The sequence below is a fragment of the Sitophilus oryzae genome, unplaced genomic scaffold (assembly GCF_002938485.1).
Source record: "Sitophilus oryzae breed Bouriz unplaced genomic scaffold, Soryzae_2.0 scaffold_578_pilon_pilon, whole genome shotgun sequence".
Classification (NCBI taxonomy): domain Eukaryota; kingdom Metazoa; phylum Arthropoda; class Insecta; order Coleoptera; family Curculionidae; genus Sitophilus; species Sitophilus oryzae.
Window position 1 is genome coordinate 45,240 of NW_022147171.1, and position 14,679 is coordinate 59,918.

At 29.4% G+C, this 14,679-nt stretch overlaps 2 protein-coding genes across 2 annotated transcripts; one reads left to right on the forward strand and one right to left on the reverse strand.

Moving 5' to 3' along the window:
• Positions 1–9,248: 9,248 nt before the first annotated feature.
• LOC115887644 (ubiquitin-related modifier 1) lies at positions 9,249–10,204 on the reverse strand. Its single transcript, XM_030907108.1, has 5 exons — positions 10,069–10,204; positions 9,919–9,986; positions 9,771–9,852; positions 9,470–9,518; positions 9,249–9,408 (listed from the first exon to the last, which is right to left on the reverse strand). Exons 1-5 carry the CDS (start codon positions 10,089–10,091, stop codon positions 9,340–9,342), a joined length of 291 nt encoding a protein of 96 aa, XP_030762968.1. The 5' UTR covers positions 10,092–10,204; the 3' UTR covers positions 9,249–9,339.
• Positions 10,205–10,321: 117 nt separating this feature from the next.
• Positions 10,322–14,660, forward strand: LOC115887583 (negative elongation factor D). Its single transcript, XM_030907043.1, has 11 exons — positions 10,322–10,484; positions 10,536–10,758; positions 10,822–11,039; positions 11,098–11,247; positions 11,310–11,440; positions 11,502–11,689; positions 11,745–11,861; positions 11,919–12,054; positions 12,113–12,323; positions 12,491–12,761; positions 14,465–14,660. Exons 1-11 carry the CDS (start codon positions 10,431–10,433, stop codon positions 14,497–14,499), a joined length of 1,734 nt encoding a protein of 577 aa, XP_030762903.1. The 5' UTR covers positions 10,322–10,430; the 3' UTR covers positions 14,500–14,660.
• Positions 14,661–14,679: the final 19 nt, after the last annotated feature.

Here is a 14,679-nt window from a genome sequence, read left to right on the forward strand (position 1 = left end):
AATTACCGTTATCGATAATGGAAATAAAGCAGTAGGACCCTGTAAAACTGAACCTGAGAAATAAAGCAGTAGAACCCTGTAAAATTGATCTTTGTGAAAATTTGATCAAGACAATTTCATTTTTTTTTTTAAAACCAGAGGCAAAAGAGCTTTTTTCGCATGAGCGAAAAACACCCTTAGTTGTATATTAATAAATAAAATATGTTTCTTCTTTATGGTCATTTTGTTTTTGCGGATTTGGGCCGGTTGCCTATTATTCTCGGGCCGGTTTCCACTTCCCCATCCACCCCTGGATTTAACCCTTGGGCGACGATTAAGCCTCACCAGTCAGTTTCCATCCCAGCTAAGCAGCCTCGTCTCGGGTCACCCTCGTCACCCATCGAGCGGACATCCACCGGGACCCCTTACAGGCGGACTCCCCTCATCATCTTCAATGTGTCCGATATCCCGCCCCCTGCGCCTTCGAGACGTCACGGGATATGTGCACGAAGAAGTTTCGTAGCTTGGGTGTCAGGTCGTATCCGGCCGAAGCCTTTAGCATTAGAACACCTAGCTCGTAAACCAGAGGGTGGTGACTCCCTTGGGTACCTATGCATGCTAAATAGGTCATCGATAGCCGAACGTCAGGGTTAGGGGGTGACCCGGGTCTCCTCCTCTTAGGAAAGGCTAGTTATGATGCTCTGGAGGCGATGTTACTCAGGAAAATTCGTTGGAAAAGATGCTAGAAAAAACTGAACGACATCTGTGGACGAGTAAGAGTTTTTGAATAAATGGCGAATGTGCCAGGAATTGATGGGTAATCTATATATAATATTATGCTATTTTTGAATTCTACGATTGAAATAAAGGTAAAAATTTGATTAAGGTTTATCACACTTAAACCTTACCGTTTTTGAAATATTTTCAATTTTGTGAAATTGCAGCAAAATAATTAAGGCTTCATTACTCCAAGGGTGTCAAAGCTTTTAATACTAAATATTTACTGAAGATTATTTATTGATCAGATATTGTTTTTCAATAATAAAAATTATACCACCTCATACAGAGTGTCCAAAAATTTATATTAAATAATTACTAGCTTTAAACGGCAATAACTTGTTTAATTTAAGTGGAACACCCTGTATATTTTACGAGAATCAGATGTACAATTTAATTGTCTATCAAATTGTACTATACCATTTCTTACTATCTCTTCAAGTTTTCGTAGAAAATGCATATTTTTATAATTTAGACCTCGTTTATCAATATACCCATGGAATACTGACATTTTAGATTATAGATCTACCAAATTTTTAAAGAGTACAGATACTAATATTGTCAATATAGTTCGTTTACTTCATTAAAAAATAAAAAAAACTGTTTAAATATTTGTTAAAGAGGACCAATTAATATTATTCCAGTATTCAAACTACATTAATTGACTGTTTGCGTTGATTAATAATAATTGCTCCAAATACTGAAAAACTGAATTTTGTATGTGTACTAGACAGTGTGGTAAAAAGTAACACCTTATAAATTTTATTTAATTTTTTGACGAGTGCCTATTTATAACAACAGAGACTTTCACTATCATAACTTATTATTACATTGATTTCTGAGTCAAATCCACATTTATTTAGAATAATTAATCACTAAAAAACTAATTAAGTATGTAATTAACTAATTTTTGGGCGAAAGCAATGGTATATTTAATTGATATACTCTTTTAAAAAATTTAAATAGTTTTCTTTTTGTAATCAAAGGGCCTTACAAGAACTCGCCTATACTACCAAAGTTATTCTCTAAAAATTTATATTGTTAAAATTCCAAAAGTTGCTAGAAAGGCAGGCAAAGATTACCGAAAAATAAACTTTTCTACTTAAATTCAGAGGCAAAAATCTCAAACAATACGCGTTTTCGCGCAAAATTCAAATTGGGTCAAAAAGTTTCCAAATTTGACTGAGTAATTAAAGCAAACCTTTTGAGATACTTCATAAATATGTATCGCGATTTTATATTTTGTAGAAGCGATATCCTTTAAAAGTCTTTAAACAAAGAATATTTCGTGAATTATTGTGTTTGTTTAGACTACCTATCTTTATTCATAACATGTAACATTTACTTTATAATTATCATTCAGTCAATTTTGTTTATAATTTTATTGTCTGGCAAAGTGTTGCATTGATTGTGTTTGGAACCTATTTTTTTATTTAAATGAAATATTAATTTTTGACCAATTTTTGGAACTTTGACACTTTAAATTTTTTTTTTCTATCAACGGTATTTTATAATATACTAATGTAAATTGTATACAGGGTTGTTCACCACATACGACACGGAGTATTGTAGCTAAACGTTTAGATTTTTACAAATTGTAAGTTTTGGGTTCGTTCAAGGACTATTACAGCTACAATTTAAAACTATTTTTACAATATACAAAGTGTCCCAAATAAATAAAAAATATCAAAGTTGTATTTTTTCCAATATTTTTCAATATATATTCTACGATTGAAATAAAGGTAAATTTGATTAAGGTTTGTCACACTTAAACCTTACCGTTTTTAAAATATTTTCAATTATGTGAAATTGCAGTAAAAGAATTAAGTCTTCATTACTCCAAGGGTGTCAAAGTTTTTAATACTAAATATTTACTGAAGATTATATATTGATCAGATATTGTTTTTCAATAATAAAAATTATACCACCTCATACAGAGTGTCCAAAAATTTATATTAAATAATTACTAGCTTTAAACTGCAATAACTTGTTTAATTTAAATGGAACACCCTGTATATTTTACGAGAATCAGATGTACAATTTAATTGTCTATCAAATTGTACTATACCATTTCTTACCTATCTCTTCAAGTTTTCGAAGAAAATGCATTTTTTTATAATTTAGACCTCATTTATTACCCATGGAATATTAACATTTTAGATTATTTTTAAAGATATAATAAATTTTCAGAGAGTACAGATACTAAAATTGTTGATATAATTCCCTTATTTTATTAAAAACTAAAAAAACTGATTAAATATTTCTTGTTACAGAGGACTAATTAGTATGATCCCAGTATTCAAAATACATTAGTTAACTGATTACTTTGATTAATGATAATTGCTCTAAATACTAAAAAACTGAATTTTGTATGTGTATTAGACAGTGTGGTAAAAAGTAACACCTTATAAATTTTATTTCATTTTTTGACGAATGCCTATTTATAACAACAGAGACTTTCACTTTCATAACTTATTATTACATTGATTTCTGAGTCAAATCCACATTTATTTAGAATAATTTATTAACTAAAAAACTAATTAAGTATATAATTAACTAATTTTTGGGCGAAAGTAATGGTGGTATATTTAATTGATATACTCTTTTAAAAAATTTAAATAGTTTTCTTTTTGTAATCAAAGGGCCTTACAATATTATTATTATTACAACCTGTACGTTCTGTAAATATGTATGTTGCTTTAAAAAAATCTAAAATGTCAATATTCCATGGGAATAGTGATAAGTGAGGTCTAAATTATAAAAAAAGCATTTTCTACAAAAACTTAAGAGATAGGTAAAAAATAGTATAATACAATTTGATAGACAATTAAATTGTGCATCTAATTCATGTAAAATATACAGGGTGTTCCATTTAAATAAAACAATTTATTGCCGTTTAAAGCTAGCAATTATTTGTTATACATTTTTGGACACTCTATATAAGGTAGTCTGGTTTTTATTATTGTAACACAATATCTGATCAATAAATAATCTTCAGTAAATGTTTAGTATTAAAAACTTTGATACCCTTGGAGAAATGGAGCCTTACATTTTTTACTGAAATTTTACAAAATTGAAAATATTTCAAAAACGGTAAGGTTTAAGTGTGATAAACCTTAATCAAATTCACCTTTATTTCAATAGTAGAATCTAAAAATAGAATAATATACAAAGTGTTCCATTTAAAAAAACGCAACTATAATATTTTTTACTTATTTGGGACACTCTGTATCTTGTAAAATTACATTTAAATTGTAGCTCTAATAGTCCTTCAACGAACCCAAAACTTACAATTTGTAAAAATCGAATCGTTTAGCTACAATACTCCGTGTCGTATGTGGTGAACAACCCTGTATAGAATTGAAAAATGATAATCTTCCCACAGTAGAGGAAATATTATGGCAGTCAAGCTAATATAAAGCAATGAAAGTAAACCAAAAACAACATGAAGTAAAATTCTAAGTAGATGGTACCCTGCAAAAAAAAAAGAAAAGTGATCAACACATCAAAACCAAAAATTGGCCTAAGTTACACATGGATGGCCTGTTACACATGGATGGTCTGAAATTATCAATGCTAAAAAGGAACCATTAAAATATAGCTCAGACTTATTAGAATTTTTTTCTTACTTAATTAAATGTAAAAATTACGAAATCTAGAGATGAACATTAAAAACCAGTAAAAATATGTTTACCTAAAAGAAATAAAAATTTAAATTATACCACAAACTAACTTTGTCTGTGATTATACTTTTAGGTATAAGTCCCAATGCATTGTTGATAATATTCATCAAAATGATAAATGTACTGCCCTGTAACTGTATGCATCCATCGATTTGTCGTGGAAAATCTGTAAAAAAAGAAATAAATAGTATTAAATTTCATAATTTATATCTACATGTTCTACAAAATACAATAATATTAGATATCTAGTAAATATATTTAATTAAAAAAAACTTTTAGTATCATTTACCTCAAATTATTTAGTTGCTTTTCAATGATGAATTTCATTCTCATTCCACTGCTGATTGTTGAATTTAATCAACCTAATGGCATCTTGAAGAGGGTGGTTCAATTGAAAAAAGTTCTTCCAAAAAATCCTTGTTCCAAAGCAGTACAATATCCCAATCAAAAACTCAGTTTTAGAAGAAATTAGAAACGGAATGAAAAGAAAGTAGGTAATTAGAAAATAAATCCAAAACCATACAATTCCATGGAGGCGCCAAAATTAAATAAAAAACTTGAAAGTCTAAGAAGAATAAAAGAAGAGATTTAGAAATAGGTACAATCAATACAGAAGAAAGTCATAAAGAAAAATACCGTCAGCCTTGTTTGATAGCATCATATCTAAATATATATAAAGAAAAGTGAAACTTGATATGATAGCATTTCCACAATGAAGAAAAAACAGGAGACAAATAGAGATATAATGAATTGAAAAAAATGGGAAATAAATTGGGAAAGATGGCATGAAAATGATTAAAGACATTGATATAAGTGAAACATGAATGAATGATAGCATTCTAATAATGCAGAAAATATAGGAGACAAATAGAAAGAGATATATGATGAATTAAAAAAAAATGGGAAATAAATTTAAAGACAAAAACATATACAAATGAATAGGACAGTCGTTACAAGAGTACAAATAATAGAAGACATAATTATGTCTTCTCTATTATTTGTATTTTTTTTTTGGCGTCTTTCTTCAAATGTCATATAATAATGGCGGTAGCTGGCTGTAATTGAGCGATTAAAAAATTATCATAAATAATTTTTCAAATGGAAACCCACTTTTTTTTCACTGATGAAAAGGTATTTCATTTCGTTACTTTTTAACTATACATGTTCCTATACCTAAAATAAATAATTTTTAAGTTATTTAAGATTTAATTTTAAAGCGTATTCAAATTAAATCTAAAATAACTTAAAAACGATTTATTTTAGGTATAGGAACATAAATAGCTAAAAAGTAACGAAATGGAATACCTTTTCACCAGTGAAATAAAAAAATGGGTTTCCAATTGAAAAAAAAATTATTTTCATTTTATCTAGCTTCCTTTGACATTAAGTGTCAAACGGACAGACAAATTATTTCCCTCTGTCAGAAAACGAATTATTTGAATTTCCTATATTATAAATACTGCCTGCCTTAAGAGTTTAAAAAGTGTATTTATAAAAATATATCTCGTATTTTCGCTCGTTAGTGATACCTAATAGTTGATATTAATAATATTCCGTATGATCGAAAAAAAAACAGCGCAAAGTTGGCTCGGAAATGATGGTGCTTTTTGAACAAAGCGTCACAATATGATGGCTACTGGTTAAAATCAAGAAAAATATACGCTTTTAAACTAAATCTTAAATAACTTAAAAATGATTTATTTTAGGTATAGGAACATGTATAGTCAAAAAGTAACGAATTGAAAAGCCTTTTCACTAGTGAAATAAAAAAAATGGTTTTCCATTTGAAAAAAATGATTGACATTCGAACAATTTAATTTTTGAAATAGATAGCCACATGTTTTCTCTTTGTGGCAAAGTGGCTGTGGTAATCACTAAATTTGACATTTAGCTATACACATGTTTTTAACAGGCAGTTTTTTTCGTTCAAAAATTTTAAATATTTTTTTTTTCTCAAAAACGGTCAATGTTAGATATAGAGTGTTTCATATCAAAATTCATAAAATTTTACAGAGAATTTAAGTATGTAATAAAAAATGGGGCATCCATTTAGAATAAGAAAGTTGCTGTCAACTTCCGGTATTTCCGAAAGTGCCGCCATATTGAAAATATTTCTGATCGATAGATCTCGTTGTGAAACTATGATGTGCAAAAAATCTCTGAGCTAGATGTTGTAGTTCTCTAGAAACTTCTAATACACGCTCAGCCTGGGACACCCCTAATATTAATGTGAAATATACCTTAAAAATATATATGGTTAGTCTGTTATTAGCCACAATTAGTCTAGTTATAATAATAGATTTATTAAAATTGTTTTTAAATAATAAAATAAACTTACTTGTAACCAGTAATGTAAAACCCTTAAAACCAATCTCATAAACTAGAATGATAGCCAAACATTAGAATTATATAAACAGTAACCTAGCTCTCTTCCTTTAGGTGGTCTTTATTTTATGCCTTGGGTGTGTATTATTATAAAAGACACTCCTAAAAAAGAAAAAAAAAACTAACTAAAGTATTATATTAAAACAATGCAAATTTGTTAACTAGAATATGACGACGGCGTATAATATTAAATGTGAAAACGTTTCTTTGTTCTTTGTATCTGAAAGTATATTATGTAATCACAATGTAATTCTTGAGAATGGGGGACCCTTAAAAAATTATAGTTAAAGCAATACCTAAACAATGGCTAAAAGTCCAGAAAAAGCGTAGAAAATACTTCATTGCCTTTATGAACAACACCTAAAAAATTACCTTTAGGAATAAAAAACATCTCTACCAAAAAAAATGGTCGAAAAAATAACAAGCATTATTTCTAAATACGAGGTTAATTAATAAATTCTATTGGATTTAAGTAACTTTAGTTTTATTGTATAATAGAGACATCAAGAATGTATCTGTATTTCCATACACTCGAATTTAAAAAAGAAAATTGGAGAAATATATGTTTATAATGATGATGTAATTGAAATATTTGAAAGTGAAAAAGTCTATAGAAAACAGGCAAAATAATGGCAACTTACATTTTCAGGAGATTAAACTGGCTTTAAGGAACAGAATAAACATGAATAGTGCACAGAAAAATCACTTTTTCTATAAAAAAAATTAGAAAAATTTAAGAGCGGCATAACGACTTCCTGCCAGTATCGGAAAATTTCGCCATAAGTCGACGTTGTCAGATTGAATACACGTAAAACTAGTAATACATACATTTATTTCCAAAAAAAATCCTTTATGGGTATTTCGCCACTGCACTGCAAGAAAATCTACAAAATAAAATAATTATTTTTTGTAAACACTTCTGCGTTAAACCCAGTTAAACCTAAACGGACGCTAACAAAGAAAAAAATGCTTAACGTTTCGGAAAGTTATCTCTTTCCGTCGTCGGAAGCAAAAAAATACAAAGAATAAAGAAAAAAACTATTTAAAATATTTAAATTCAACTATTCGAGAACAGTTTACTTTTTTAAAAACAGATACGTCTACAAGAAACCGTTGACGTTCTGTTAGAATCATGGGTTAAAATGTTAAAATGATTAAAATGATATTATATCAAGTTAAACTTCTTATTGCTGCATAAATAAAATTCTAAAAGAAAATATGTTATTTATTCTATCGAAACAAAACTTGTATTAAATGTTAATTAGATTTATACAGGGGATTTATCATGATTTTGAAACAGTTCCATTCATTTTAGACCTTTGTTTTAGACTTACAAAAATATTGAATTAGATATTAGTTTAGTTTCAGGATTTCGCTAATATCTTGGCAACCTTGGCCTGGGTTGAAAATCCATAGTTGAAAATTTTCTCACTTTTTCCACAATGGCGCCACCTGTCTTCTTCTTCTTTTTCATGTTTCAGGTCTTAAAGGAACCGTAACCATAGAATCGAAGTATTGTTCTTCTTCATTATATATTTATGGTTCAAAACATGAACAACCACAGATTACATTGATTTTCTCTTCTTCTTATATAGGTCATTCGGCCAATATCGAAAAAAAATGAATCAAAAGGAAATATGGTGGGTTCATACAGCCAAATAAAATAAAATAAGAATAAAATAAAATAAGAAATAAGGAATTCTTATTTGTGTGCGTTCATACAGTCAAATAAAATAAAATAAGAAATATATATTTGCTCATGCGCAGTACGATGAGGCTGGATAAAAGTTAACTTTTACGATTGTTTATAGTAATTTTACTATTTATAGTATATTTATTTATTCGTTGCCTACTATATTATAAATTTTACTTATGTGAAATTATAAAATAAATTAAATCCAAACTGAAAATATTTGTAGGTTAGAATTGAGCTTGCGCAAAGCCGTTTTCACATAAAATAAAACAAGAAGTTAAAAGATAAAGACTTCTTATTTTATTTGTTATTTTATTTGGCTGTATGAACGCATGTACGGTATCCCATATAACCAACTTTCTTATTTTATTTTATTTTATTCTTATTTTATTTTATTTGGTTGTATGAACCCACCAATAGTAGATAAAATTCTCAAAATTTGTAAAATTTAAAATATGATGACATTTGACAGTTTCAAGCACCTCAGATTAAGGATAGCACAAGGATTTACTGAATCAATGGGTAACCAAAACTATATCTGGTTGCATACAATAAAGGGTATTAATTTATAACTGGAGACAAAAAACACAAAAAACGAGTAAAAAACATTATTGTTTAATACTAAATTATTTTAAGGAAGATACATTTTACACAGAATTAAGTGGAACCATAAATAATGATATATAATGTAGAAATCACTGCTCTAAGTTATAATGAGGATAAAAGGGTAAGAAACAAAATAAGCAGTAAACAAAATTTACTTAAAAAATATAAATTTAAAAAAATATATATACAAATTTTACTCTTAATTATATGTATGCATTATCCTCCATGAAGCGTCGAGAAAAATATCACTGTATCATTTTCTTTTAATACATAATTGGTTGTATCCTAAAAAAACATATATTAAATACCCGGAGATAAAATTTTTCTAAATTTTAGTATTTCTTACTAATAGTTCCCAATCCATCTCATTAATCATAACTAGAATTCCCGGTCTCCTAAAATAAAGATAAAAATTATACAAGTAGGCATAAATACCTACTAATACATGTATTCAGCAGCGATTTTAATAGATCTAGGGGCCCAGTGCTAATTCGAACAGTACAGACCTGCAGTTCAGAAAAGTTTGAATCTCATTTGTAAGGGCCCAGGAGGCTTGAGGCACGCTTGTTGTTTAATCGGTGGTGCTTGAGGCCCCTCGGTGCCTTATTGCACCGACATTAAAATTGCCGCTGAATGTATCAACTTACACAGAATCTCCTTGAAGAAAATTTTCTTGTGTAGTTTTTAAATGTTTTTCTGCCAGCCACAGTAGTAATTCTCCTACAGTCCCTAAAATATTGAAATCACACATTTTATGTCAAAAACGTTTAATACATGGTTGTGTACGCTGCTTACACGCTGTTGAACTGGAAGGCAATTCGTAAGTCTCTTGTTTGGTACCAAATAATAAATCACAACCTCCACTGAAAAATATCTACATTAGTATTATGAAGGGTAGAGTTACCTCATAATTAGTATGTATTAATTTCGGAAAACTATACTTACCCATATTCACAATTTACTTTCATTTTTAATAAGAGTTTTTCTCATAGTTTTTCTGAATTAAATGTAAGGTTAAAAAAACTTATAATAATTTTACTTATGTAACCAGTAATACACAATGATTGTAAGGATTATTTTCTATGGTTGACGCAGAGATATCCCTACTATTACTATCTCTATATCCCTTTGTTGAGAGCTGTTTAAGCTACTCTATGGTTCTAGACTTCATTATTCTGTGGTTCTTGTTGACAGAATCATAAATCATAACCTCCAAAGGTTTGTTGATTAATGGTGGTCGCTTGGTGGTCGTAAATGGTGGTTTATTTTAAAAATAAGTAATTATAGAAACAAAGATCTGTTCAGTCATGGAAGAAGAGTACGATGATAGACCGTGGGATAGTGGAGATCGCGATAATGAGGTTCGTATATTAACAATTAAACTATTTATGTTGCTATATAACATTTGTTAGTCTGAAGGACCAGAAGACGCCGAACTACCAGAGCAAGTTCTCGCTGATTGCGCTGAGAAATTTGCCACTCCTGATTATATTATGGAGCCAGGTATATTTTCTCAGCTCAAGAGATACTTTCAAGCAGGAGGAAATCCATTGCAAGTTATTGAAGAACTTTCCCATAATTATACAGCCGTTGCCCAAATGGCAAACTTGATTGCAGAATGGTTGATTATTGGAGGTAAATTTGTGTTTAAATTCCTCAAATAATGAATAAGAACTATAAGTTAATCACACATTCTAGGAGTAAAAGTACAAGATGTGCAAGCTATGGTTGAAAATCACTTGAAGGAAATGATTTTGAAAACTTTTGACCCAAAGAAAGCAGATACAATTTTTACCGAAGAGGGTGAAACACCTGCTTGGTTAACACAGCTAATCGAACATCCTACTTGGCGTTCTTTGATATATAGACTTGCAGAAGAATATCCTGATTGTCTTATGCTCAATTTTACTATTAAGGTAATTAATATTTCCTTATGTTTTTAATTATATCTAAATATATCTTGAAATGTTGTAGCTCATATCAGATGCTGGATTTCAAGGTGAAATCACAAGCATATCAACTGCTGCACAGCAACTGGAAGTGTTCTCAAGGGTGCTTAAGACTTCTATAACTAGTTTTCTAACAAATCCTGACGAATGGCAGAATACTAGTAAAGAATGTGCTGTAAGATTTAAAATATATTTTATACATATTATTTACAATACATTCAATGTTTTTATTTATAGAAAATGGTATGCCATGGGCAGCATACTTATGTCTATAGTCAGCTGGTCATTCATATACTGGCTAGAGAAGCGAAGGGAGGTTCGAGTATGAAGAGATTATCACAAGAAATTACTAAGTGTGCACAAAAAAAGTATGTTATTCTAGATAAAGAAAATGTAATTCTTAATTCTCATTATCTGAAACTTTTTTAGCGGGAATGATATTACACCAATAACCATGGCGTTGAATGGTGCATCTGCCTATCCACAAGCCTGTCAAGCACTTACAGCGATGTTATCAAAAAATACACTTAATCCAGCTGATATATCTGTTCTTTATCGCAACTATAACGCACCAGATCCTCCTCCAATTGATTTAATAAGAACACCACAATTTTTAGGTAAACTTGGTTGATTTCTTGAAGATAATATTTAATTAACATTATTTTTTTACAGAACTGTTAGTGGATGCTTTGTTCAAGCCTGGTGTAAAGTTAAATCCCGATCACAAACCTAAATATATCCATTTGCTAGCGTATGCAGCTAGTGTCAGTGAAGTACAACCAAAAAAAGGTACCCTATAGGTTTTTTCACGTTGGTTTTTTCGTTAACTGATCATTATTTCTTTAGGTCAGAAAAGGGTTTGCAATAAGGACGAGTTGCAGCCTACAGTAAGGGCAATTGAAACAGTGCATAATATTTGCAATGGTAACAAAGGAAGTTCCGAATTGATGGCTGAATTAGCGACCCTTTACCAATCTCTAAGGTTTATTTATTCACTTCTATATCATAAAGAAGTTTAAAACAATTATTTTTTCTTTTAGATTTCCTGTGGTGTCTTTAGGAGTGATTAGATGGGTAGAGTGTACTGTAACAGAACCTAGTTACTTTAAGCTATCCACAGAACACACCCCAATACATTTAGCTCTGTTGGACGAGGTGGTTACTAGTCACACTCTATTACATAATCAAGTTTTAGATCTCTTAATTCGTTTGTTTGAGTCCAAACAGGATGAATTGGAAATTTTAGTACAGGTAAATTTTAAATTTGAAAGTTAAGCCCCATACTCATTTTTCGTTGATGCGTTTGACAGATGAATTGAAAACCGCATTTTTTTATCTGTATGCATAAACAAGAAACCCTGCAAAACACACGAAAATGGGATACTCAGTATATTGATTAACACAATTTTGATTTTTAGTTGGAAATGAGAAAAATGGTACTGGACAGAATGGTTAACTTACTTTATTCTGGATGCGTCGTTCCAGTGGTGAAATATATTAAGCAGTGCTGGCAAAGGGGCGACACCGATATCTCCTTGATCAGATACTTTGTGACGGAAGTACTGGAAACCATTGGACCCCCATATAGTTCCGAGTTTGTCCATTTATTCATGCCTATGGTTGAAAATGATGAAATTACAGGAACCATGAGAGGAGATGGTGAAAATGATCCAGTTTCAGAATTTATAGGTAATTTTCATAATAGTATATTTAACGTATACGATCGTAAAAAAAACGGAGTCGTAGTAGCCTTTGAAACTACAATCGATATTTTTCTTACGTCGTGCTGTATGATATTTATTTATTAAAAAATATCATTGCAATTTTTTGTATAGGGTGACTTAAAACCAACATATTTTCAAACTAAAGTAAATCTAAATTCTAAAATTATTTACTTTTTATCCAAAAGTACTATAACGGGTGCGTCTCAAAAGTCGCTCACTCTTATAACTTTTATTTTTTCAGATAAAAACACGAGATTTGGAATGTTAGTATATGACATAAATTAGGATTGATTGACGTATTCAATTGTTTTTGGTCACTTCCTGTTTCACCGGAAACGACTACAACTTTTGATTTTTAAATGATACCCTCGGTATTTTCACTCTCTGAATAGAATGACATATCATATGTCAACTTTTGACATTGTAACATGCGTGCGGTTCATAACGACAATTTGACTCGAAATAGCAGGTGTGTGGTACCAAATTATTAACAAAAAAATGCTTTTTCCAAATATACTAATGAGCCACCCTCGTTCCATTTGAAAAAATTGAAATATGATTAAAAATACGATTTGCGCATCTTTTAACCGGCCAGGACAAGACACGAAAAACATTAGATGGCAAATGGCTCCTTGATGTTAACCAAGGCTCCTTGATTAAAAATTAGTGTTTTTAACACAGCCATGGCATTCTAGATTGAAATTTAAAATACGATTTGTTTTTAAGCGAAAATGTTAAAAGTTGACATATGATATGTCATTCTATTCAGAGTGTCATTTTCTATTGAATAGTGTAAAAGTATACCGAGGGTGCCATTCAAAAATCAAAAGTTATAGTCATTTCCGGTGAAACAGGAAGTGACCAAAAACAATTGAATACGACAATCAATCCTAATTTATACCATATACTAATATACCAAATCTCGTTTTTTTTATCTGAAGAAATAAAAAAGTTATAGGGGTGAGTCACTTTTTAGACGCACCCGGTATAATAGTGTCATTTTTAAAATCTAGTTTACTTTAATTTGATAATTTGCAATATTGCCTGATACATACCGGGGTCAATCAAACCTAAATATTGAATTTTTCTCCACTATTTGAAATGGAACACACTGTATTTGGTATCATCAACTAACAGAATATTGTTTAATCTTTTTTTTATTAAGCACTTGCTATCTAAAATCGATATTTAATCAAAAATTCTGTTTTTTAATAATAAAAAACAGCGGGAAATTATTATAAAACAGAAAATAAGTGTATAAACAACGATTTTGGATATGATATTAATTTATTAAAACAAATTTGGATAAAAAGTATGTTCATTTATATTATAAAATACAGGGTGTTCCATTTAAAATAACGAAAAAAACAAAACAAAACAATATAATAGCCTGGTTTTTAATGTTTTTCTGTTTGCAAAAAATAATTTTTACCGAATTACATTTGGTAGGAATCATTGGGTTGGAATCTAAATTTTTTTTTTATTCGAATATATTTTTTACCTGAATTTTTATGTCCATTTTCAATAAATACCATACAGAGGGCGATTCAAGAAAAATTACCATTGATTGTCATATCAAGGGCCACCGTGACGTCGCTTTATTTCGAGTATATAGTATTTTCTTTTAGTAACTAACAAATTTACTATATAAAACTGTTTTTTTTTCAGTATACTGCAAGGCAAACTATACTACAGTTATTTGAAGAACTTATTAGGGAAATGATCAAGACTGTTTAAATAATGTAGGATTTACATAAAAAATATACGTTTTTATACCTAGGTACTATCATTTTTTATTGATATTTATTTGACATAGTAATCAAAAATAAAGAATATATATGTATGTAACTATTTTCTGTTACCAAAAAAAACAAAAATAAAAA